The sequence below is a fragment of the Dermacentor silvarum genome, chromosome 1 (genome assembly GCF_013339745.2).
Source record: "Dermacentor silvarum isolate Dsil-2018 chromosome 1, BIME_Dsil_1.4, whole genome shotgun sequence".
NCBI classification, from domain to species: Eukaryota; Metazoa; Arthropoda; class Arachnida; order Ixodida; family Ixodidae; genus Dermacentor; species Dermacentor silvarum.
The window spans coordinates 202,287,744-202,314,978 of record NC_051154.1 but is presented as its reverse complement, the minus strand read 5'-3'; the positions used below and the strand labels follow the sequence as shown (position 1 = coordinate 202,314,978).

Genomic DNA, 27,235 nt, shown 5'->3' with positions numbered 1-27,235 from the left:
CTGCCTAATTTTTATATTAACAGTGCCTTAGCAAACAACACACGCATCTGGTGGGAAGCTGATGTGATGCAGATTCCAGAATTGCACATGCATACTAATCTCACTGCCCAGCTTGAATGCCTGAGCACCTAAGTGGGCACTGGTTTTCAATGTTATCAGTACTTTGTCACTTCCAGTGAGCAGTAATGGCAACATATTGTTGCAGGAAGAAAGCAGGCCCATGAATGTAGAATAATCTATATTTACAAGCGATGTATATGGCGTTCAGGCAACGGTCAGAGTCTTCGTCTTTATCTAGTTCTTGTCACAGTCTTTCCCTTCACCGTAACAATATCTTTAAGTTCAGGTATCCAAAAAGTTCAATCTTGCAAGCTTTTTGTGACATATTAGCTAGTACTTCAAATTAAAATTTTGCACAGCTGCTTTGTATTTACACTATGAGGAATTAGGCTTTTTACACGTGGTTCAAAAATTTTGTTGTAGTTGGCCTTCAAAGTGTGCGCAATCTTTTTTTAATATCTCAATTAATAGCGCTGCTACACCAAACATGAACAAGCCATGGTTAAATAGGCCTGCATCAGTTTGTTTAATATATAAACTTATGTTAGATAAACAATCAATTTGCTGCCCCACACACGTTGCTTCAGTGCTAGGCAGCACTTTAGAGCAACACATGACAGAAGCCACGGCAATAAATTGTTCCTAGCAGCTGAAAGGCAATTGAATTTCAATCCAGGACAGGAGAGTTGCTGCTCACAATAGTAATAAGATGAGAATATAGCTGGTCATTCTAAAAAAATAGATATATACATATATATTACGAAACATCTATTATGGATTACGAAACACAAATGGATTATGAAGTTGGCTCTTAGAAATGATGAAACGACCTCAGGGCAACAAAATGCATCACAATAAAAATTTTAAAAATAAATTGTGGTCTGTACAGAAAGGCATCTAGGAATGCTTGTGCATTTGAAGCAACACTAAAATAAAGCTAACACCTACATGTGCTACGTGTGCATAAGAAGGTGCGAGTCGTTTCATCTACTGAAGTTCTTAAGCACTAGTACTTTTTTTGTGTGCATTATACACTTCCTCATGAAACATAAAACAGCGACTTTACTGTTACAATGCCTTGTCTGCTTCTTGTTCTGTTCTTGCCATAGCTTTTCTCGTGAATATGATGCACCAACCAGCCAGATGAGCAATGTCAACATTGTCACGCCCCTGTAGATTACAATATTTCTGAATTACCTTGCATCTGCTTCACTGTAGTATTCCCTGGCAACAATGTCCTCGAAAAGTTCACCGCCGGTGACACTGCACACACCAGAGATAAATACCAGGGTTAGTTGTGACCTTCAGTGCTTTTATAGAATGCGCATTATGGGTGCTATGTAGATAAGTAAGTCCTAAGTGCATGAAACACACACTGTCAGGTACAATTAAAACTGTAACAAAAATGGAAGCAGCAATTACAGATCTGCCAACCTAAAAATCTAAAGAATGCTACATTCGAAGCCAAAAAACTCTAAAATTTGGTGAAAGATACTAAAAACTGTTTTGTTACTCATGACAGTTTATTAAATGTTTGTAGAATTTGTTGCAGAGGAACACTGTGAACATGCACTCTGCATTACAGTCACCACTAGAATCTGCACTATAAATGTAAATATTCGTGGCGTTAAAGGGACACTAAAGGGAAATATACCTTATCAGCATCCAGTAACCTGAACCCAAGCAGAGCTGCACAGCATGAACAGCTTCAGTGACTCCCGCAAGCAAAACATCATTTTTTAAATGACAATAGTGGCACAGGGGGAGGTCACGTGGAGATTAGGTCAACTTGTTTCGTTTTGGCATGGGTGGTTCAAGTTGAGAAGCAGCAGTGGGACCTTGAGCGACAATTTCCTATGCCACAACGTGATATAATGGCACGCAGAAAACGCTGAAGCACTACTGTATGAATACTCTATCGACCTAGCTTGACTTAATATTTCCTTTAGTGTCCCTTTAATTCACAATATAGTTATGCAATGGTGGCTGAAACTTCAGTTGCCATTATGTATTGGTTCTATGAAGTGGGTGGCAGTGTTGCAGGTATAGGTCCAAATAACCAGATGGGTCCAAGAAATCAGGCTCTGAAAAATCGTAAAACGTATATATTCTTTTTTGAAATCAAGTTTGCCCTAAACTAGACACTAATCAAAAGCCCAAAAATTCTATTGGTATCATTAAGACAAAAATTTTTTTCATAATGTATCATTTTTATTATGGGGTTTTACATATCAAAACCATGATTTGATTATGAGGTACACCATAGTGGGGGACTCCGGAATAATTTAAACCACATGGGCTCCTTAACGTATATCTAAATCTAAGTACACGGCTGTTTTCACATTTTGCACAGATCGAAAAGCAGCCGCCGTGGCCGGGATGTGATCCCGCGACCTCGTGCTTAGCAGCCCAACACCACAGCCACTAAGCAACCGCGGCGGGTAATAATATTGTAAAAGTTGGCAGGTATTCAGTCTTATAACTGAGCAATACCTGTTGAATTAAACATAGAAATTAAAAGCACCAACACTTTGTCAAAGACAGCAGGCAAAGATGCAATATTACTGGGCCCTTTAGTTTTTGAAATCTCATATTCTCTGGTTATCTGGGCATTGATAAAGTGCACCTTGAGTGCACTTGAGTGCAGTACATTGAGTGCACTTTGCCTTTTCCTAATACATGGGTTCCTCAACTATAAGTGAATAAGACTTAGTTAAAAAACATGTCTGAGTAGTGCCATGCAATTAAGAAATTCCAGTTGCAATTTAGCGATAAATGAGAGAGAAATGCGTTAGCATTACGTCGCACCTCTTGGAGGTCCCAGATACACGATTTAAATCGTGTTCCCCACATTGCAAAGTGTTGTTCAGGAGCTCACTCGAACACACACACACACACACACACACACACACTCCCATTCTACCACGTGATTGGCTTCCCACACTTCACACACATACACTTTTTTCAACTTGGACACTCCTAATGCGAATGCATTACAGCACGATGTTTACAGTTTCTGGATAAAATCACAAGAAGATAGTCACACTCTGAACCACATACGTGATGACAATAATTACGTGACTTGCAAGCACCCGGATCAGCTATATGTGTGATCCATTCAATAACAACAATTCTACCCTAACTCATGTAAACACGGACCTGAATTAAGCTCAGAACGGGTTTTGACACATGTAAAAGTAAGCGCCCATTGCATTGGTACCGATGCCCATGATTAATACTTGAGTCACACTGCAGCTATGAGGAGCTTCAGTGGATGGCTCCAGATTACTTTTTGATAGCTTGGCGTCTTTTAGTGAGTGCCAAAATTTAAGTGAATGAGCATTTTTGCATTCTGCCCCCATCAGAATGCAGCGACCATGTCCAGAAGTCAAATCCGTCACCCTATGCTCCAGCAGCAGATGATCATATCCGGAGCTACTAAAGTGGATGCCAAATGAAAAGCATGCCAAAAGACTCCAAAGCTAATGCATGCCCAAACAACCTGAACAACCTGGATGTCGAGCTGCTCTGAATAATGCTACACGTAGGGGAATAAAAATGAGCACTTAAAGCAGACTTAACCAGCAAGAGGCCACATATCAATGTTTTCAAAGGTTTTGCATCTTGCCAACTCTTTCCTGTTTTATGCGTTAATGACCCAAAGTGCAGGCCTTGCAATAACATGTCACTATTCCGTATGTTGTATTTACGAATGGAAATCATGTTAGATTCTTCAAAGCAGTTAGGACCATTGAAATTGTGAGCCCACTTGCATAGATTAATAAGGTTTAACCCAGAGCACCAAAGGGGTTACGACAGATGCTGTGGTGGAAGGTGCCGGACTAATTTTGCTCAGCTAGTGTTCTTTAACATGCACTCAAGGCACGGTACACAAGCATTCTTGCATTCTGCCCCCACCAGAATACGGCCACCACCGCCATGAATCAAGCTTGCGACCTCGTGCTCAGCAGCTGAATGCCATAGCCACTGAGCCAACGCAGCAGGCAACATATTTGCTTTGGAATGAGAAGGACACTCACAGATCAAAAATTAAATAGTGGTATCCTTCCTCTTGTATACTGTCATGAAGCCGCACTGCAAAATACAAATGCAAAAACACACGTTCTTACACTTCACAAAAACACATGAAAAATTACAAGTGACCACTTTCTAAAGTCTGCACACAAATTAGCCAACTGTAATGCTGAAATTTCACAAAATATCACTACATCTGCTATGCGTTATAGAGGAATCTAAAGTGAAAGGAAAAAAGCACAAAATTATGCAAAGAAACTTGAGATTACACGACATACAGAAAGTTTAAACAGTGCAAGAAAAAAGCTGATGCATTTCTTTTTCTTTTTTTTTCCCCCTTGTGCCTTGGCAAGTCACAGCATTGAAAGCCATTAAACAAACAGTACTCGTCTCGCCACTCATTACATAAGCAAGAGTGCTTCATCTTCCAATGCTAATGCATTTTATACCCTCTAAGGCTTTCAGCAGAGGTAAGAACATCTTTTCAATTCCATCCACCTGCGACTAAATCTTGAAAGCATTTGCCTTTAAGAATGCAATCACCACCAAAAAGCATTCTCAGTGTTTGTCAAAATATCCTATTGAATTGTGTTCTTTCAGCCTAGGCTAATAATATAGGTGTGGGGCGTGCACTCAGCTTCTCCTCAACAGCTAATACCTGCTAATGGAAGTCACATTCAACCCAAAATTTACTTTGCAAATTATGGCAGCTCATTAAGGCCAGTTTTGGCCTCTCTATGCAGGCCTCATGACGTAAATACACATATAGCTCATGAATTCAACACTGACAGCACAATACCACTACAGCATCACTAAGGTATCACAAAATTTTGTATAGGAATATGTACATATAGGAAGCTCATCCCCAAGGGGATCTTAAAGTGGAATACCATATTAGCAACACAGCAGTGCAAGGATCTTAAAGGGGCCCTGAACCACCCCTCAGACTTAGTGAAAAAACAGTCCGCAGATAGCATAAGCTGCCGAGAACATCTCAGCCAAATTTTGCATTCGTGCAATGTGCATAGAGCTCTCAAGCGGAGCGCGAAGTCACCTTTTTCTCAAACACTCTTTTTTCAAACAAGACGGGGGAAAAAAAAAATCTCATCTCTTGGCAGTTTCAACTGGTTTTCTTCGACTACGCCTTTGACACTGCCCCACATCCTCTCAGCTGAGAGAAGGTAGGGCAGGGTTGGAGCGCACTCACTCAGCGAGCGATGCAACTATTTGGCTAAAAAACAACCCATTGTTCCCCCGAAGGGAGCACAGGCCATATGAATGAGTGCGTACATCTTCCCTCTAGACCGGCCGTGATCAAATTTTAACTACATGCCATGATGACGTTCAGTAGGCAGAGGGTTGTGGGTGCAGCCCGCTTCATCGTAGTCTTTGCAGTGCAAGGCATTGAAGACGGAGTGGGAGCACCGCGAAGGAGATCGAAGGCTTTGTTTGAGTGACGATAGCTCTTCTGCTCAACACATTGAAGTATTTTTGGCTGCAAAGTATTTCTGAAATAGCCTATTTTAACATCAAGTGCATTTCTTGACTTCGATAAAAAGTTTTTCAGGGCTCATTTAAGGGGAAACCCTGCTCTTTGGAGCTGAAAATTGGCTGAAATATCTTTGTGCATCCCTTTGTTTCATATTGGAGTAGAGCATTTATTCTTGCTTGATTGATTTAGCCTTTGCCATATTCACCATAAACACGTCATTGAATGTTTTTCCTTGGTTTCTCAAAACAGCATATCTGACGATGGTACCGTTTTGGAGTGATGATATCTCTGGTTCTATCTATCCTATTGCTTTTTTTTTTTTGGTCAGTGGGCATATAATATTGACAATTATGGGGTTTTACGTGCCAAAACCACAAACTGATTATGAGGCACGCTGTAGTGGGGGACTCCTGAATAATTTCGACCACCTAGGGTTCTAAATGCACCGAAATCTAGTTATACGGGTGTTTTCGAATTTCGCCCCCATCGAAATGCGGCCGCCTTGGCTGGGATTTGATCCCGTGACCTCATGCTCGGACATATAATATAGACAAATTTATTAGAAAAATTTTTCAAAAAGTCATCATTTTTCCTGGGTGTTACTCTGGGCTAGCAAACCAGCGCAGCACTACGCGATAACGCAACAACTGCAACGCGAAAGCATGGGCGACACTGAATCGATCGAAAACGAAACCTTTCGACCGCCCGCGTCGTTGTCGAGGAGGAGGAATAAACTTTTATTGTGGAACCAGCACTTCAAGATGGCCAGGCCTAAGCCTCACATGAGGGGACGCTGAGAGCGTGCCTCGCCGCCGCCTCACGGGCGTGCTGGGTCGCCCAGGTTTGATCGTCGAGGGCGGAGCTCCGCAGAGCCTCACACAACCTCGACGAGAGGGTCGTGGTGTTAATGTGTGTGTACTATGCTGGGCACTCCCACAGCATATGTGGAAGCGTAGCCGGGTGAGTGCCACAGCACCGGCAGTTGGGGGTATTGTAAACTTCAGGGAATATAAGGTGGAGGCGGGCGGGTGAAGGGTACGTATTCATTTGTAGCAGACGCAGGGTGGTAGCCTGCGCCCAGCTGAACTTGGGGTGAGGTGGGGGGAAGGTTCGGCGACCAAGGTAAAATGCCTTAACGAGATTGTTATAAGTAGTCAGATTGCCCCTGGTGTCCAACTCGTCTCCAGTGTCTCCGGCGTGGTTGACTAGTCCTCGCGCAATGGAGTGGGTGACCTCGTTGAGGTTGGGGAGGTGTGGGTGGACAGTGCCCGCATGGGCCGGGATCCATGTCAGGGAGATCATGCTTACTTTAGAGTGTGGTGCCTGGTGGAGGATACGAAGAGCTTGAGGAGAAATACGGCCTTTGCTGAAGTTAGTGACGGCTGAGCGAGAGTCACACACGAAGGTGTGACAGGTGGGGTCTAGAGTGGCCAGGGCGATGGCCACTTCTTCAGCCGTTTCGGCAGTGGGGGTAGCGACGCTGGAGGCGTGGTGTAGGACTCCATCGCGTGTGGCGGCGGCCACAAATCGTGTGCCATGGGAATATTGGGCTGCATCAACAAATGTAAAACCAGGTACATGAGCAAGGGCTTTTATGACTGCTCCGGCCCGAGCTTGGCGCCGGGCCCTGTTATATTCAGGGTGCATATTTCTAGGAATAGGGTCTATGTGGATCCAGCTACGGATGTCAGTCGGGATCGATTGTTTGGGGCCCTGTTGCTGATGGTAAGTAAAGCCAAGCGTAGATAGAATAAAGCGTCCCGTTTCAGTAAGGGTGAGCCGATCAAGCTGAGAGCGTTGTTGTGCTTCAATGAGTTCGGCAAGGGTGTTGTGAACTCCTAGTTGGTTGAAGAGTTCAGTACTGGTGTAATGCGGGAGGCCAAGTGCTTGCTTGTAGACCCCTCGTATGAGGGTGTCAAGCTTGTTTTGCTCAGCCCGGTACCAGTTGAGGTACGCAGCAACGTAGGTGATGTGGCATATGACAAAGGACTGCACGAGGCGGAGGAGGCTTTCTTCTTTGAGTCCCCCTCGTCGGTTGGAGATGTCGAGGATAACATCTTTTTTTCCCCATAAACATCGAGTAGAACTACACAAGCAGCATTTTTTTCCGTCTTATAATGCAATGCAATGATCTTTTGTTACGAATGGTTGAGTACTAGTGACAGAATTATAATGAGGAGTGCCTACGTCATCGGGCTAGTACGTGAATGTCCCGAGAGAGAGTCGCAAATTGTTTCCTGCATTTTCTCCCTTTCTCGATCACTAAAACTTTGCTTGCGATAATGTTGACACCTTAGACGTCCTCAAGCACTAATCAATCACTTTAGCTTGGCTTAATATTTGCCTTTAGTGTCCCTTTAGGTTCTACTTACAATTGTATTGCCCTTTCCTTTCAATTAAATTCCGGGGTTTTACGTGCCAAAACCATGATCTGATTATGAGGCATACCGTAGTGAGGAACTCCAGATTAATTTTGACTGCCTGGGGATCATTAACGTGCCCCCAATGCCCGGGACACATGCGTTTTTGCATTTCGCCTCCATCGAAATGCAGCCGCTGGGGCCGGGATTCGATCCCGCGACCTCGTGCTAAGCAGCACAACATCATAGCCGCTAAGCCACCATGGCGGGTGGCACTTTCCTTCAGACAGACTAGAAATGCAATGCGAACAGGGAGAACGGGAACAATGACAACCCCATGAATAGGTGTTCACTTTTAACTAGTTCATTCAAGAAGAAAGAAGACAATAGAGAGTTTTAGAATAGGGGCCCCAAAAGTTTGGGGCCCCAAAGAGCTTTGCGGGTGTTAGCGTTGGGGCATGCAAGAGTGAAGAGTTTTAGAATAGGGCTTTGCGTTTGCGAATAGCATCTTGCGCTTGCAGCGCCACTACGGTGTCAAAGAAAAACTATTATAAATATTAAAATAAACTATACCATTTTATGATAGGAAGAGTAATTTTGACTTTCGTGGTTTTGCGTTTAATTACAATTGAGAAGTCATTCTATTAGCAGCAAGCGATTTGTTGCGCCTAATTTTGAGTAACCAACTTGACGTGCCTTCACCAGCCAAGCTAATCCACGTTAGGCCTATGAGCGATGAAATCGACAATCGAATTCGGAATTAGCGGCGTCTAATGAATCAATCTTCATTACACACGTTAGTTGAGAGAAAACGATAACCGCAGTCACTTCTCCTAGCTTACGACCTTCACGCGTTACCAAGAATCAAGCCGAGTTTGGTACTCGGAGAGCCGTCGCTTCGATGGGTGCCGCCATGTTTGTTGACGCAAAGCTTTTGGGGCTGCTTTTGGGGCTCCCGCTAAATCGGTGAAATAGCGTGCCCAACGCAAAACCCAAACGCAGTTAGCGTCTCGCGCATGCGCAGTGGTGTCGACGCTATTTCTTTGGGGCCCCAAAACGTTTGGGGCCCCTATTCTAAAACTCCCCAATATAGACCTTTTCACAAACCGGCGTTTGAGTAGCGCCATTGCCCGACACGGGCGACATCTAGCATCAGAACATGTTATGCCGCCATTTTGGACTGTGAACCTTGCGAGAGCAGGCCGGCCACACTTCGGTTATGTGATCTTCGCCGAGCATTATTTCGAATGTTTTCTTCTGCTTCGCTTGTCTTGTGCCGCTTGACTTGTTACATGTTTCACGTGCTCACTTGAGCACTCAGTGTGAAGTGCAATGGCAACAGCAAGCCTAGCCAGTGGATGTGGCGTTTTGTCATCGGTAGCGGCGGCAGCCGCGTCTGCTTCGTTGAGACTATACACAAAGTGGATGTGTACAGTGGCAAGAAACAAAAGTGAACGTCAAAGTGCAATAAGAATGTCAGCTTGGGTTAATTATTTATCTTCTATAAAATACTAGTGGCAGTTCACTTAAGCATAAGATAGCAGTCTGTTACGCTCTGTAGCAACTAAGTTTTATCCACAAAACATGGCCAGAGGCTAAACATTGGTGTCGATGTACACAACAAATTTCCATAAAATTTATCCTGAGCCTCAAAAATTTCACCTTCCTGCACCATGTTCACCAAATGAGAGTTCACTGGATAACTTTTAATTAACACGATTAGTTTAACTGTTGCAAATGCATAAAAGAAGTACATATCAGGACACGCTCATTTAGTAGGAATCCAGAGATGAACATGACATTCAAAACATTTTCCCCCTATATCTTCCGCTAAGTACACTCGATGTTCCATGTAGTTTTGTCCTGAAGTGCATAAAGAGAGCATATGTACCTCGGAACGAGCACAGGTATCAAGATTCCTAGTAAATTGGCACAGTTTGAGCACTCACTGGCGTCGTTTCCAGAAATACAATATGCGCACTATGTGTACAAAAAGTGAATCAGCATTTGTTGTTAATTACAGAGCTTAGCGGCGATTACCTCACTATTCCCGACGCCAACTGCCTAGAATTATGTGCTGCAAAACAAAAACAATATATATATATATATATATATATATATATATATATATATATATATATATATATCAACCTTTATAAAGTAATCTTTCTCCATCAAGGAAAAGTGTTTTTTTTTTTTTTTCAATACTGCTTTAGATCGCGAATTTGTCCTTGAGCATCGTCTTTTTCGCATAGCACACGTGCCGCGCAGGCAAAGCACGCTTTACAGGACTCGCACTCGGAGCGCAAGACCGTATGCAGAAATACGCCCGATGCGCTAGTCGCAATTAATATCGCGTTCAGCCCTTGTGCAGCTCGTCATCTTAATGTCCGACGTAATGGTAGACCATTATTGTGAGGCCAGGTATGGCTCAGTCACAGCAAAATTAACCAGCGCACACATGTGAAACGCGCACCGTAATGAAGCGTGCCTAGTCGCGTCTGATAATGTGCTGTAATATAAAATAAGAACGCTGAGTAACAAGTAACAAATACTGCATTTAAAGGAGTACTGATAAAGATTGCGCGTTTCGCTCTGCACTTCTCTTTGCATAATCACGGTGGCGAGTCCTCATTTCCTCGAACGCGCAACAGATCACTAATTATATATTTTAATGCGACCGTAATAAAACACGTGCCAAGTGGAGCGCGGCTTCGCGTCATAGAGTTTGTTGAGCAGGACCGGTCATTAAGGCACGGAAACCAGGGGGTCGTAGTCCCATTGTATCAAAGCCTCGGTTCAGTGATCGCAAGCCACATCATGACCTTGTCGCCGAAAGCTGGGAGTGCCGTCACATCGGCGATTCTTGCCTTCTTCGATTCGCGTTCAACGCGTGCTAAGTCGGGGGCCGTATTCTCGATCGAAAGCTTTCGGCGATGCGATCACTTTCGCGTGGCTCGGCGTCTACGGGTGACAGCATTCCTCGCACAGTGCCACGAACGCTGTTAACCCATAGACGTTGACGCGTCCGCTCCCGAGTCACGTGAAATCTCGCGAAAACTATCGTATTCCCGCAAGTGATTAACCGAGAACACCGCTTCTGGTTCTCTGCTACCACTTCTCTCGGAACTCGGAGCGTCCTCTCACCAACCCCATTTATCTGGTCGAGTCCATAATACGGGGAGATTTCAGCGACATGGTCACGGTATGGCCGCCCTCCTACCACTGCACCGGGTTGACCGACCCGCGCGTCGATGGCTTGTGATACCACGTGACCACCAGCTTCGCTTTACATTTTAACGAGAAGTGCCGCTCAACAAACCATCGCCACACAGGTGCGCTCCAGTTAGCGTGCACAGTGTGTGCGTGCGTGTGCGTACGTGCAACTGACGGTGGTCTGCTCCGGACCACCGTTCGCACCTCGAAGAGGCAGGAATTGTGCCGAGTGAGCTCTGAACAACACTTTGTGATGTGTTGAACGCGGTTTAAATTATGGATCCGTGACCTCAATAGTGGTAAAGCATTTCTCTAGCATTTACCGCTATATCGCCACTGAACTTTTGTTGAACGTTCAAAAAATTGAGATCCTACACTCTGACTGCGGAGTCGGCTAAAAAATGGAAAAGAAATAAACGAGACAAATATTTTGCACACGCACTCTTTAATTTATACACGAATAAGTAGAAGCTTCGACGCCTTTGGCAAGTAGCAAAGGAAAGCATGTGCTGACAAAGTAAATCCGGAACAATCTGACGAAACAGGTTCCTCAATAAAAAGTGAAACTTAAGCGCAGAGAGAGGGGGGGAGGGATAGCGAGAAAGGGAGAGGGTTACACAACATTTCGTATTTCTTTAGAAAGCGCTTTTTCCTTCTCTCTTCTAGCTGCCTCTTTCAGAGCCCAAGTGGAGTTCCAAATAGAGCGGCTTGTCGAAGCGCCAGACCCTCGTTCGGAAGTGCAAGTCCTCGAAGCACCTGTCGGCTGCAGCTGCCAGTCAGGAGGCGCGGGCCCCACTCAGAGACAAGGGAAAGCCGCAAGGGCGAGAAATCTAGCGGACACGTCGTGGTTACGACATTACGAGCGAAACAATTTCTGCGCCGCACAACACGGCGCACTCCCTCAAAAGACAACAGTTGCGAAATCAGCTCCACTTGAGATGAAGCAAGAGGAATGCGGCAGGGACACCGGCGGCGGTTTCGTGCCGCTGACGTGTTGGCTGGCGCAGACCGAAAGGCCACCCCCGGGCTAAGGAGCAGCGAGCGAATGAAATCGATTACCGCCATCGATAACGGCACTCAGTGCCCAAAACCAGACCCGCCGATGCAATCAGTACGAGCCGTTGCCCTTCCCCCCTCTTCCATAAAGAGAGGACACGGGGCGTCAGCGTTTATGGCCGCACCGACCCCCTCTATACGCCCCGGAAGAATCGTCGTCCAGAATAAGGCGCATTCGTCTGCGGGCTGGCGTCCGACGGACGAACGAAGGAGACCGGGAGTGGAAAGGGAGGCATTGAATGCCACACGTTGAAGGCGAGGGAGATGGCTAAAAATAGTGGCGTCTCTCCGAAAGAGAGACAAGGACGGTCGGCACCTATTTTGGAGGAAGCGCGGAGGGAAAAAGTCGCATTAAATGCCCCGCGCAGGCTCGCAGAGACAGTGAAACACGTACGGCGACCGAGAATGTGCGTTAAAATTAGGAGGTCCTCGCTCCCTGGCCGCATCCAACGGAACAAGGTTCGGTCGCCGATGGAGTAGGCCAGCCTCCCTGCGTGGCGACATGCAGCGGCTGAAGGGGCGCAGCACCAGCTTCGTCTCGCGACCCGGCGGACCGTTCCATCCCAGCAGACGCGGGGACAAGCTGCCACTTCGGCGCCTGACAAAGGAGCGCGCCCCGCGCGCGCAAATGCGGCGACGCGCATTCAAACGGGGCCCGAGATTGAATTACCACTCGGCGCCGATACGCGCAGACACGGGGCGCACGCGATGAGGAAGCGGCCGAGCGCACTTTGCTTCCTTCTCCACAAGACTCACTCCCTCTCAGCACTTTCTTCGGCCGCCCTGAAAGGCCGCACAAATATTTGTGTAGCCCGTACCCGCCCAGCTGGACACAATCGCGCCGCCGGGCTCGACGACGGCAAAGAAAGAGTGAATGCTGAAAGCGCTGCAGCGTCAGCACTTAATCGGACGCCTCTAGGGTCAATGCGGCCCGCTGTGCGCACCGAGACCGCCGGCGCGCTTTTCCTTTGAGCGCATCTTCCCCACGTATGGATCAAAGCGCGGTCGGCGCGATCCCCCACTGTCCGAGAAGTTACCAATGAAAACAATCGAAGCATCGAACGGCAACGTTCGACAAGGCAAAGCAGTATTTAAGGACAATGCAGAAACTACGCATCAGAAGAAGAAGAAAATAGCGGGGAGGGGGCATTACTACCCTTCACTCAGCCACTAAGACAATATGCAGACTAGCAAAACATAAGTAAATACGGCACCTCGACGATGTGACGCCTGTCGCCTAACCAGAGATAGCCGTCACACTGTTTCGCACACTCCGTTGCAAACTGTGCCTCTGTGTGGCACTTCCGCGCAAAATATAGCATTTTTGTTTCCGTGAAGCTTGCGAGCATGCCTTGCTGTGCGACAGTATTCAGATCAAACGTTTTTATTGAGCTACCTTAAATTCCTCTCGCAACAAAATGCGTGCCCTAGATTGCACCTTTGAGCCGGTGCCGGTGATAGGTGCCACGCTGGTACCCTTATTGGAAGACTTCGCGCCTATCAGCAAACATGCACTCAAAGATTTCGTCCCAGTCGACGCGCTTTATCGAACGCTACTCTTGGCGTGCACACCGCCACAGGCGCATAGAGGACAAAAGAAAAAAAAAATGCATGTCACTGCACAGCGTAACGTTTCTTGTTGAGGACTTCAATGCCATGTTTATAGAATCGTTTCCTTTAAACCTGGTGCCCGCATGCAGCGAAATCGTGCTTCATACGGCACATTTACGATTTTTTTTTTCAAGGTAAGTTAAGCTTGAACTGGCCGCTAAACTCCACTGAATCAATTCGGCGACTTCGCAGCGACGTAAGCAGGTTAAATAGCTCGGTTTCTTATCGCCACAACGGAGCCTCGGCAAGTGCGCCGCGCCAGGCTGGAAAGGGGCGAGAACGCGAATGGAACTCGGTTACAACTGCGCATGTCCAAACGAAAAGCTAGTGAGTGGAAGGCTGGTGATTAATCACAGCAGGGTAATGACATGTAAGGAACGCGACAGCGGGGAAGCACCGACTGCACGCCAGTACTTGGCGACGGAGGATGCCTCGAGGAAGAGGAGGGCGGCTGCAGCCCAAAACTTTCTTGGGCACGCGACCGCGCGCGGCCGCGATCACCGCGCCCCTTCCGCCGACGGGCGGTCCACCACTCTTTCGGCGCCACCTGGGCTCCCAGAACGCTTCTGTCGCACTGCGGGCCGCCAAACAGCGCAGCATGCGGCTGCCGACGCGTGCCTGTGTCTCCCGTCACCCCCGTCGTCGTTTGCGAAGCCCGACACTCGCCCGGAGACGAGGAGAAGAGAAAACCCCGGCGCCTGGCTGGCACTGGCGCTGCGCTTCGTTTCCCGCACAACGCGCGACACTGCTGGCAAGGCGCGCGCTCGCGTGACCGCGCGCGAGCCTTTTTCCAGTGCCGGCGCAAGAATGGCGACTCGCACGAAGGCCCGCGCTCCTAGGAACGCGCTGCGTGCGCAACGAACTCGTCGCGCTTCCCGTCTGGGGCAGAGAACTTCCGTGCCGGGATCTCGGCTCGGACACTGGAGGCAACGGCCGCAAACAACGCAACATGACGCACTGCAATTCGTCGTCCGGAAAAGCGGCATTACGCTGACTGGCCTGGTTGTTGATAACCGTTCTAATAAGTTTACAAAGAATGGGGGTTGCGCCGGTACGCTTTTTTTTTTTCTTTCCTTTCAACGGCATGCTCCAGCGGGAGAGCGGTTACACGCCGCGCTCTCCAAGATGAATGTCAAATCAGCACCGATATGTACCGGGTGTCTCAGCGAACACTCAAAAATGTTCAAAGGTTGCCTGTGGCCGATAGCACAATTCTAGTTCATGAGCTGGTCTACTCGAAGAGGCGGACATTACTTGCCCAAAAATTGAAATGCATAATCGACTAATTAACAAAAACGCACTAATAAAGTTTCTAACTAATTACTTTATGGCCTTTACTGCAATTTACACATTCTAGCCGTGGAGTTCGCAAGGCGGATCCCCTTCGAACGAATTCTCAGAATGACACCAGTTTCGAGATATTAATTCCCGAACTTTGAGGAGTGGCTTATCTGCAGGAGGCGCCCGGTCAGACGGGCAACGCGACGCGTGTTCCGAAGCACGCGTCCAGAGCACGGGGCGAACTTCTAGTGAAGGGGCGTGACTCTCACATACGTGGGGAGGGAGAAAACGTGGGAAAGAGAAAGTGAAGAAATCACTGGGCGCAAGGAGAAGCCCCAACAAGAGTGATTCACGTCAGCCACCGGAAGTAATTTCCAAAGTTGACTGCATCCCTTCGTTTCTGATGCCGCGCGGTTTCCCACTTGCGATATCGCTCCCGATGAAGTTCTTTTTTTTTTTTTTTTTCCGTCGCGACATATTTACAGCAGTCAAGTCATGAACCTCTAAGATTATTCGCGCTTTCCTTCCGAGGCAGCCCAGAGGGCAGATTAATGAATGAAAACACGGTTCTGTTAGAAGCGAAAAAGCCCGATGAGGGCGACCGGCATTCTCCCGCAGGTCCTGTCGGCGAGCGTGGAAGTGGCACGTCGCGGCTTATATAGCTTGCATTCCACCACCTTTCTCCCGCAGCACGAGACTCGCCCACGAGCGCTGCAGATAGCGAGCCCTTATAGTATAGTTCCCACACGGGTATGAGTGTGGGTCTCGCTTTGCCAGGATGGCGTTCAGACGAGCGGCGCGCGGGTCGACGACTTCGGGAACGCGCGCTCCTCAAAAACACTGCAGCCCGGACGTGTAGAGGGACGAATTACGCTCAGCCTTGGCCGGAAATCACTTAGACTGATTAAAGCGCGCTTAGACTGGTACTAACGGACAGAGAAGAAGCTATGCGAAGAGAAAGCGGCAACCGAAAACCCCCGCCGAATGTTCCATCTGCGTCGTACCCATTTATTATTATTATATATATATATATATATATATATATATATATATATATATATATATATTTTTTTTTTTTGAAACGAGAGAAGCGGATGCGCCCAGCTGCCCTTTTGTTAAATGGACAGACGCGCGCAAACAAGAAAGTAGAAGGAAAGAAACCGGACAGGCGAATTGTGCATCGTTGAAAGGACGAATGAAGGAAAGAAAGAATGAAAACGGAGCGAGAAAGTGCCGACGACGAGTTTGGCCGCCGCCGCCCCTCGTTCGCTATTCTGCGCGCTGGTCGCAATAGCTTGACAGGCCGCGTCGGCTCGATGGCCGCACTTATTATGCGCAGTGAGTCCAGTCGGACAACTCGTCCATCGAAGGAGAAATAAATAAAAATAAACGACACGCCGGCGCCATCAGAGGGGCCCGTCGTCGCTCGTTTCCACACCCACGCTACCACTGGGTCCGAAAATATCGAATTCACTGCGAGTCTTCGCGGCCGCACATGTGCGTGCAAAGCCTGAATGGGCACGCACGAAAACTTTTAAAAGCCACGAGGGCGAGAAAAAACGGTGACGCCAGCGGATGTTTGCGACGCTGTATTTTTTTTTTTTTTTTTTTTTGTCGCACCTTCGATCAGCCACGGCATTCGCGCATTCTACAAAAAGCGAGGAGGCCTTGGGCGGAACGATACGAGCGAGCAGGCGAAATATTTCTAAGGGGGCATAAAAAAAAATCGAAATCACGCGCGCGACTTGAATAACGGCAAGCACACGCGTCGTCGCCACGAAAGGCAAGCTGGGTCGGCATAATGCAAGCATCTTCTGTCCCTTCGATTCCCATTCTATTCGTATCTTCATCCGCCTCTTGTCCGCCGACAGGTTGATTCCAGCGATATAACCGAGCAGCGGCAGCACCACGAGAGTCATGCAGTGACAAAAGGGAGAAAGAGAAAAAAGGAGTTGGCGTCGAAATGGGAGAGTTGTATCGCAGCTCGAGCTATGTGCATTACGTCAGCCCGTGGTGTACGCGCTGAACCGCTCCGGGGCAGCTCCCTAAAAACAGCCGCGGCGTTGAACTACGAGTGTGCGACGTTATTGTCACGCGCGAAGAGTTCCTTTAAAGGATATCATGAGGTGAAACAGTTTCATCGCTGGTGACTGCAGTTCCAGAGCGCGCAAGTTGGCTGAAAAAAAAAAAAAGAAAGAAAAAAAAAATAAACTGGACGAACGGTGCGACACAGCCCTTCTCAGTTGGCAGCAACGTCTCTACTCCCTCCCTCCTTAAATCGCGGTTGTGACAGACGCAAACTTAGCGCAGCTACAGCTTCGCAATAAGCCGCAGCTCATCCGCGTTCAGCCAGCAACAAGTCACTACAAAGCGCGGAGTTCTTTCGGATCTGCCGAGTATACCGAAAACACCACGTAGCATTTCCTTAAGAAAAAAAAAAAAAAAAAAAAACATTGTCCACTGACTCCCAACGTCCTATGAAACCGAACTCGTACACACTGCCTGTCTCACCAACCTACTCTCTTTTCCAACTCGTACGACGCAAACATGCTATATGCGTGTAGATGCGAGCGCCGCACGAGCATCTCCTATAACGCACTATATATAAAGGGCAACTCGAGGCGCGTTTGCATACAACCTACTTGCACATTCCTGACAGTACTCCGCGAGTTGGCGGCGTGGTTACAGTACTGTCATATTAACAGGCAAACAATGGCCGGCGTTTCTTCGCCTCTGGCAAAACCGTGTCTAGAACAGACGCCCGCTGGGTTCACGCGCCGGCACGCCACGGAGGAAAATAGGCAGCGCGCACCCCGGGACGCGACACGATGCATGCAGAGGCACGCAGCTCCCAGGGGCGTCGGAAACAGCCGACCCAAGCTCTGTGCCAACCCCCTTTTCCCGCCCCAGCAGCGGCACACGGCGACCCGGGTCGCCGCGCTCAGCACGCCAGACACGCGCAGGGCCGCCCATCGCGACAACGCGTTCCGGCCGCGGATGGTCGCCCCGCGGGAAGCAAGGCCGCAAGCGCACAAGAGGCATTACGGGGCCATTTCTGCAGGCAGCCGCGGCTCATTCGGGGCACAATGCACTGCCGCACACGCCGCTGCCGTTATACGCACAAAGAAGGAATACAAACGGAATGCTGCTAAGGGGGAAGGGCGAAGAGAAAGCTATCGCGCCCTGCGATCGCGCGAAGGAGCCCGCCGGGCACGCGACACTTTTTTCTTCCCCCCTCTTCTGTTTCACCGCGTTAAACAGCCGGAATGCGTTCTCAACCATGGCGAAGACTATACAAGCACTCGAATCGCTAAGAGAAAGAAAAAAAAAAAAAAAGTACGCTGGCGCGCGTGCACATCCTTTCTATAAGAGTTCCCCTCCCACGGAGTCGCGATAATGGGACCAGGTAAGCGTAAAAGTTTCGGGCAACGAGGGAACGAAAAATTGCGCCAGAGGGCAGACCTCGCTCTGATTCCGTGCGGCACTTAATGGGAAGAAGCTGAATGAGCGCTGTGGTGCGGGAAGAAAGCATTAACGAACCTTTTGGTCCCAAGGAAAACCGTTTGAAGAGCTATCCAATAAGAAAATTCGTGCTGCTGTCTAGCGCCTTGGCCAGCACGGTGCTGTCAGGGACGTATTTTGCGGCCAAAAACGTCCCCAGCAGCTTTTCGTAAAGCTTTCTTTTCTCTCTCTCTCTCTACCGAGATAACATCCAGAAATCATATGCAGACCCAACGCACATCTTGAATCTATGTGAAGCGGTTAACCAAATGCCATATAAGTTTGCTCATTTTATTCCTGCCTCTTTGGCGTTAAGGAAACAGGCGCTTCTAAACGAGTTAGTTGCCGGTGGCACGATTTAAGTATATTCGCCGCGAGATCCAACTACAGGTGGCAGCACCGTCGCCGCGTTAGTGTGAATATAGGCGGTCCATCGGCGCGCATTGAAATGTACACAGCGGCGTTCCGTGTAAACTATTTGGCCCAATCTTCTGGTAATGAAACGCGCTTACTGCAGTGAACTGATCTTATACTACCCTTCAATGGGATATTTTTGCACTATAATTTTATAACACTTGGACTTTATACGGAACCTCACGGCGATGTCGACGTTGAAAATTCGCCACTGCCCATATCATAAAATCCATTGTGCGCGTTGTGTCGCACTGAAACGGACACCACGCGTAGGGGTCCACTGTTAAAGGGAACACTTGAGTGAAGAGCATGCCCAGATTGCGAGAGTACCATCGCCTATATTTGCAGCAAATAACTCGTGGTTGGTAGCTCTGGCTCGTTTCGAGACACCTGTGCAGTGCACTGACACTGCTTCTGCTGCCACTTGCATCTAGGGCGCCAGCAAAGTGAGAGGCGCACATTTGAGTGTCCCCTTTAACAGTGGACCGCACTGTACATCGAAACAGTTGCGTCATCGTGTTACATCTGTACAAGGACTTCATTCGCGTCGTCAGCGTTACATTCGCATAACCTTTGCGTAAACATGAAAGACAGCGCTCCGCTTAACGTGACTTTACCATAACGTCAATATATGATATTAATACGAAGAAACTTTCGTGGTTGAATTCGTGGGATCTGTCCAGGACCAGGTTTTACGGTCGCCATGGCCAAGACAGAAGACCGGCAGCCCGCCTGCAGCACAAAGGATTCGCCCCCAAAGCCTTTCGCAGGCGCACTCTGCGCGGTCACCTTCGCATCATGGCAGCGGCGCCCCTCGGTACGGCCGGCCCCGCAGAACATTGCCGCTGGACCATTTCCACCTCGCAGAAGGCAAGAGTATTATGCGCCCGGCACGGTCCGTGGCCGAGCAAAGAGCTTCTGGGCGGAGACAAATCGATGCGATACGCCCGCCGGCGACCCGTGCCTATCGAAATACCGAGCAGCTTATGCGCGGTAACGCCTCGGCGCTTTATGCGCTGTATACAGCTGCACGGCTTTAGGCGCGACGAGCCAGCGCCGAGCCATAAAAACGGGACGCCTGCTCCGCGCAGAATGAAGCGGACGCCGCTGCATTAGCTGCGGGACGCTCGCGCCGAGGTCCTCTTGGATTTAGCGCAGAATATGTATTTTGCCTCGTTTTCCGAATTGCGCAGGCACGACGCATATTGAACGCTCAGCCGTCGTATCGGGGCACCTTGCGCGATTGTGAATGCGCGAAGCTCGCGACACGCAACTTACCACTCCGTACACTCTCCACCCCCACCACGGCCCATTACTCCCCTTGGCGAAAAGCGTGCTGCCAGACGCAGCGCGTTCTATATAAGAGTGCGCGGTCCATTAAGGACTTGTACGTTTGTTCACGCACGCAAATATTACAATTGCTATAATAAACTGCTAACAATAAACAATTGCTATAATAAACTGAATGGGGGAATAAAGATACACTTGAACCTTCGCTACACGTTTTAGTGGCACACAGTGTCTACAAAGTTAGGTTGGCGCAAATTTGTGCTGCTGTCTGCCATAAACTAAGAACCGAAAGCTCGGAGCAAACAAGATTGTAGGAGCAGAGAGCGAGTTCTAAATGTCGAATGACTCGTCGGTCCCTGCTCGCATGAAAGACGACGAGTGATTACTGCTCAGCTAGCATTTCATGCGTGCAGTGACGCCCCCGCTTGCAAGAAAACCCCGCACTGTCGCAGCATTCAGTAAGCTCATGTCATGACGGGCTCACGTACATATGACATCATTCTATCCGCCTACATTCAAGCGCGTAATCAGTAAGAAGAAACTATAATGAGCGTAAGTTTACCACGGTGAGTGACATTGGCTTTAAGAATTCCAAGCAGAGTTCGGTCTTCGGCAAGTTTACCGACCGCCGTATGGCACTCTTGAACAATCACGCACTTTTAAAAGGCGTGCTCGTTCATTTTATTGCGATAGCAATTATATGGACACTTCAACCGGATTTCTGCCGTCGCCGTCGCCGTGAGGTTCCCTATAGATAAAATCTTCGCCGCGCGCCGTATGCCCGAGCGGAAGCGTGCGGGGACGCGCGCTATCACGGAGAGCGAACGCACTCATTCACCCACGCGCAAGCAAGGAAGCGGGAAGCCAGCGCCGGAGGGAGCGCGGGGGGGGGGGGGGGGGGGGGGGGCGCACTACTACTCTGCCAACAAGCGCGCTCGTCGCTCGTCCGCACCGTCTCTTATCTCCACACGGCTCTGACCTTTATGCGTTGTGCATTCGCCGCTCAGTTTTCGTTGAAGCGATAGACCGCACGTACCTTCGCCCGCTGCGCGGCGTATGCGCTCGCTGTCAGCGTTTTGACAGTCGTTGGCTGCAGTCATTCAGTGTGATCTATTCATGTTTGTTTGTGCGCGCTCACACCACGCTTGTTCATTCAGTTAGTAATAGTCGGGCCACATTTTCCAACGCACGCTACACATGCAATACTGCCCGGATCGGCAGTGCAGCGCTACAGGTGTGTCCCTTCGCACGCGCTGCCCACGGGAAGCGCTTCTCATCAACACCACCGTTTCACACGCGCCTTCTCGTGGTCATCGAGTCTCTCTTCATGTCGGTCTACTTACGCCGCAGCACACCTGCTTACTTAATCAGCTCATGTTTACTACAATTCATATTGCTACCAAAGCCGCTCACCTTACTTCGTATGACATTGCTGTGTTGCTATCGCATTCATTGCTTCGCCCTTAGGGCGAAACTGTGACATTTTTTTCACACTTGGAGTAAAATCTCTCTCTCTCGTTCTCATGTTTCAGTTTATGCTATGTTTAATTCTATAACCGCTAATTATGCAGCAATGTAGCACTTCCGTCAACGGCGAGCAGTGACAGCCACCCTCAGACATGAGAGGTAGGCACGGCTTACATATAGGCTAGACCTCTAGCTCTGACACATAAAATGTGACCTACATAAAGCAGGTTAATGAACAGATGCTATGTAAAAAAGGGCGCGAAAATTCGGCGAGAACGACCTTTTTTTCCTCATATGTCGGACTCTCAGAGGCCCGCACACAGGACTGAAAGCTGGTTTCGCCAAAGAACTGCGTCTCGCCTCGCGAGCACAGACCCCCCCCTTTTCTTTTTCCTCACCTTGTTGTAACGGGAAAACCAGCAGTGAAATTGCTTGGCGAGCCTTATGCCGATACTAATGCAAGAAGCCACGCCATTTTTGTTTCTTTCTCTATCTTCTCCTCTGTCTTTTTCGCACCGTTCTTTAGTCGTTAGATATCGTCCACATTTCAATATATATACATATTGCAATGTGGACGATATATATATATATATATATATATATATTGCCTTTTTTTTGGCTGTACCAAATTTTTTTAATGCCCATAGCAGATAGCATAGTTCTAACCCTCGATCTAAATTACTCGATGAAACGGCCGTTACTTCCACGAGAAACCAAATGTTTAATTAAATAATTAACATGATGACGCTAAATACCTTTAAATTATTTACTTCACGGCACATATCATCGAATTATAGCAGGTGAGTTCGCAAGGCGATATCCACTTGGAACGAATTCTCAGCACTGCACCAGTTTCGAAATATTAATTTTCAAAATGTCCCACGAAATGCATTGGCGTTTAAGTTACCCCTTTTTTTTTTCAAAAAAAAGAAAAAAAAAGAGAAAAAAGAAAAAAATTGCTCTTTCATGTACTGAATTACAAAAGTAACCGCAGCACCAATGCATTTCATCGAACACTTCGAAAATTAATATCTCGAAACTGGTGCAGCCCTGAGAATTCGTTCTAAGTTCGCCTTGTGGACTAGCTACAATTCGTAGAATAAGCTATGTGACGTAAATTAATTATAAAATTAATTACCGCAATAATGTTAATTATTCAATTAAACATTTTGATTTTTCGTAGAGGTAATGGCCGCCTCATCCGGTCAAGGGTTAGAATTGGGCTATAAAAAATTATTTGGTGGATAGTTTCAAAAGCGAAACAGTAGAAAATCGTAGCATAGCTACACTACACTGATTCCCGGCTGACATCACACCTCTACCGCCCCGATACGCAACAATATGCTTGATTTTCTCCCATTTCCCTTAGGCTTTAGTTTTGCGGCACAACTATACCTGAAACGCTTACGATTTCACTTTAACCTCGCCCCAACCTAGAACTGCAGCGTAGCGAAGTTACCGCTGGTCGTGCATGCGGAACCGCTCGGAGTGCGTTTGTGATGTGGTCGCTGCTTTCCAGGAACTAGGCCACACTACGCAGCTACCGCGCCACAGGCTATATGGATCGAGGACAGCGCTGACATATGCACCGTGTCGATCGATCAAAAAACGAATCGATAAATTAGCCTGAAACAAATAAAAAAAAAGGGGGGGGGGAATACAAGGAAAGGGAGAGCGGCATTTCCAACGAATATATATGGTTGTTATAAATCGGTTGGTGTATACAAAGACTAAGGTAGACAGTACCTCGGCTACTCCATTTCTGTCTGTTCTACAGCAAAAATAACCAAATAAAATATTTAAAAAATTAAAACGCGATAGTCTTCAACCTATAGAGTAATTTTAACATCGTTCATTCAGAATTCGATAACAGCGGGTTTGCTTTGGCTGTCGGAGGATACTCAACCTTTACCGTAAAAAGTGGCTTTACCATAGAAATGTGACACGATGTTTACCGAGTTCTGCTCGCTGTCCGCACTATACATACTTATATCTGCCTTTTATACAGAGAAGCTAGCTGTTAGTGCGGCTATATAGAAGCACTGTAGGAAACGTTATATGCGTGCTTTCACGGTGTCGTGAGAGAACTACGTCATTCAGCAAGTTTATATTTAAGGAAATAGGGCTCGGGGCACGTTAATAAGGGACCTACATGCAAATTGATATATCCTCGTTTTCAATACCTGTTTAGGGGAGTTTATACTGAAACGCGTACTCATCTATTCTTTCTCGGGGACATGTATGCGCTGAGCGATAACAAGTTGTTAGCGGGTGAAATGTAAGACGCGCCTGCATGACTGCCTGCTTGACTAGAACTTACTCGAACATACTCGAACGTTACCGTTGATTCTATCCTCGTTTTCTATACCTGTTTAGTGGTGTTTATACTGACACATGTACTTATGCTTTTCTGGGGGACTGCATTTCAGCGGCCAACCTAAGGTTATCGCTCAGCGCAAGACGCGCCTGCATGATTTGAACTTACTCGAACGTTATCGTTGATTATATCTGTTGCGTATGTTCTGGTCGAACCTTGTGTAATCAGATTGTACGCGCGACACGAATTGTGCAGTACTTTCTGGAAGGCACGCGGGCACCCGCGATTACGCTGGAAGCTTCGACGAGTCATGTATAAAAGCCGACGCGCTTGACTCGCAGATCGGATTTTCGACGATCGCCAACTGTTCCCGCCGCTGTCGTTGTGCTTTGAGTGTAACCTGCTTCGCGCGTTTGCAAACGTGCACCTTGTCTGACGTGTGATGGCTGGAGCGGCCGCGCGACGGCCGGATAACCAAGGAGGCCGATATTGTTGTGTGGTGGAAAATGCCACAACAGTGGCAAAAACACCCGCGGCTTGCGGCTGCCTGTCAAGTTCTAAATATTCCCGGGTAAATGCTATGAAAAGGAACGCAGGCAGGCATGTATAACCGCCGCCCACAGAATCAAGTAAGCCGGAATGTCCAAGTTTGCCGCTTTCCTGAATGTTATGCAACTATTCGTGGTAGCGTTGTTGCTTCGCCTTGCAGCTCAGAAAAGTTCCCATTCAATTTTCTTACGCTAAGTACTGTATAGGAGGCAACAGGGTCGAAACGAACACTGGATAAGAAGCGGACGCGAAGTCACACAGGGGAGCGCATATCCAGTGTCCAGCAGACCGGTCTGTGCGTGCGCAGTACCGTGGCCCCAAGCGCTAGAGGGCCCCAACGCTTGCGTCCCCCTAATCTAAAACTACCGTGGCTAGAATATTCTAGCCACTGTACTAAAGCTCTCTACTAGCTCCCGCGAGCGGCGCTGCTCAACAGCGTCTGTATAGGGTGCCTAGCGTTCGTACGCCGCCTGGCCCAGGGAGCCTATGCCGAAACGTTCTAACACATGTGCGTTACTCTCTTAGACGAACACGTATGCGTTACTCTCTGAATAGGTGGGAAAAAAGTGCACGCAATTCTATTTCTCACCAACTGTTGGTTCATGTCCAGATTTCCTATGTAGTTTTTTTCTCTCTCGGGTACATTATCTAACGCTAAGGAGACGGCGCAACTCAACCCTCCCCCCCCCCCCCTTTTTTTTCTTTTTTCTGCCTGATATTAGAGCGTTTTTCAAAAAGAGAAGAGGTACAGTGCTGAACAATCGAACACAAGGCGCAATCCTCAGAGCGGCGGCGGATACTCATCAGGCCGCGACAGCACTGAAAGACTTTTCGCCCGGTGCAAACTGCGCTCTGCGAGGTGGAGAAACCGCAGTGCGCACGCGCCGTGGGTATTGAATGGATAAACCGGGGCCCGACCGACCATTAACTGCGACCTGCGCGCCGTCACAGAGGGCCGCTCGCAGGCGTAATTATAATGCGGCTCGGAAGCCGCGCCGCCCAGCGGGCCTGTCACTCACCGATGTTGGGGTGGTTCAGCTTTCGGCAGATCCTCGCTTCGCGCTCCAGCTTCTGAAAGTCTGTGGAAAAGAAGAAGAAAAACGAGCGATGCGGTCAGACACTGTGTACACATGCGCCACAACTTTGTCTCCCGCCCTGTCACACTTCTGCAAGAAAACCACAAACCCTCGTCGTCGTCCCCCCCCCCCCCCCTTTTTTTTTTTTCTTTTTTGCTTCTGTCGTATTTGTCTTCAAAAATAACAGGCAGCGTGCGCGTGATTGTTTTATAACGTTGGGCACGCTCTTCAACGAATGTAGCGGCACGTTCCACTTATCCAGAGTCTCATAGAGCAAAGTATAACACCTAGATATTAGGCCGTTATTTATTTAATAGTTCGTTTATTTTTGCACCAGTTCTGCATTATTTATTTAAGGAATAACTGTCATTAACTTTGTTGCACCAATGGCAGGCAGTCTATCCTTGTTTATACCTGTTCCTGTCACATGCGTTTATACATACATTTGTATGCTTGAAAATTGTTCGTATGACCAGACAGCAGTTTCTACTGCTGCTGCTTCGTCAAGCTGTCAAGAACAGCTTTTTCTGCAGCTCCCTGTCTGCATCTGTGAGAAACAGATGGAAACTGAAACGATTTGATCTGATTATATGCAGAGAGGAAGTACTCAATTGTACGGCTTATACGTCTGTGGCCAGCACACAGTAGCTGTAGCAGTTTCTGGGAGACAGAAGCAAAAACGCAGGCCGGAAGCAGTTATTTCAGGCATCTCTCAGCAACGACGCGAAACATTATTTCACAATTAAACAAAACTTCACAAAGTGTGCTCCGAGCCAACACTCGCTATAGGCATAAACATGCATTGTATTATTAAGAAAGTGAAGTGGTCGTTTGCAACCTCTAAGTAATTGTGAGCAACAATCTGTCTACAAACCGCCCACATAGGCTTCACGACAAAACACGTACGAAGTGATCATATCATTTATTTCGTTTAAAAAAACATGGAGATCAAGAGGAAGCAATGCGCGACATTTCGTCTCGGACAGAGCTACGACATTCGGGCTGAACTCGTAGTACGAAGACACGAAGCGGCAACAGATAAGACTAGAAGGGGGGGGGGGGGGGGGGGGGGGGTACTGTTTGAGAACACCGGCAAGAATGTATACGTTAACTTCACCACGTCCTGAGCGCGTGCAAGCAAACATGCAAACACGCACGCACGCACATAATGTTGGCACGCTGGCAACGAAACGAACAATACTGGTACACAAAACCCGAATATGCACGAAAGGTACACATTCGTCAACGGCAACGCCCACTTCCGCGACCGTTTCACGCCGAAACGACTACGGAAATGCCACTACGGCGGCAACAAAGTAAGTTTGCAAAGTATAGATTCTGATCGGCAAATCTGCATTTGCGAAATGGGAGCAACATACGCAGAATCCGTTACGGCAACGTGTTACACACACAACGTGTCATGCGTACAAGTCGCAGTGGCATGAGCCGCAACAACAAAGGAGGGAAGAGGGAGGGGGGGGGGGGGGGGGGTTGCACAGTATACCGTCGA

The 27,235-nt window shown here is 48.1% G+C and overlaps 1 protein-coding gene across 22 annotated transcripts in view; it reads right to left on the bottom strand.

The window, feature by feature from the left end:
* Nucleotides 1-27,235, bottom strand: part of LOC119436648 (calcium/calmodulin-dependent protein kinase type II delta chain) — a 241,175-nt gene that overhangs the window by 106,704 nt on the left and 107,236 nt on the right. For all 22 annotated transcript variants that reach the window (XM_037703587.2, XM_037703590.2, XM_037703592.2 and 19 more), the window contains exons 3-5: nucleotides 25,669-25,728; nucleotides 4,101-4,155; nucleotides 1,258-1,323 (exon numbers count right to left, since the gene is read on the bottom strand). In XM_037703587.2, the coding sequence (XP_037559515.1) occupies nucleotides 1,258-1,323; nucleotides 4,101-4,155; nucleotides 25,669-25,728 (181 nt within the window). The remainder of the gene's footprint in view (nucleotides 1-1,257; nucleotides 1,324-4,100; nucleotides 4,156-25,668; nucleotides 25,729-27,235) is intronic.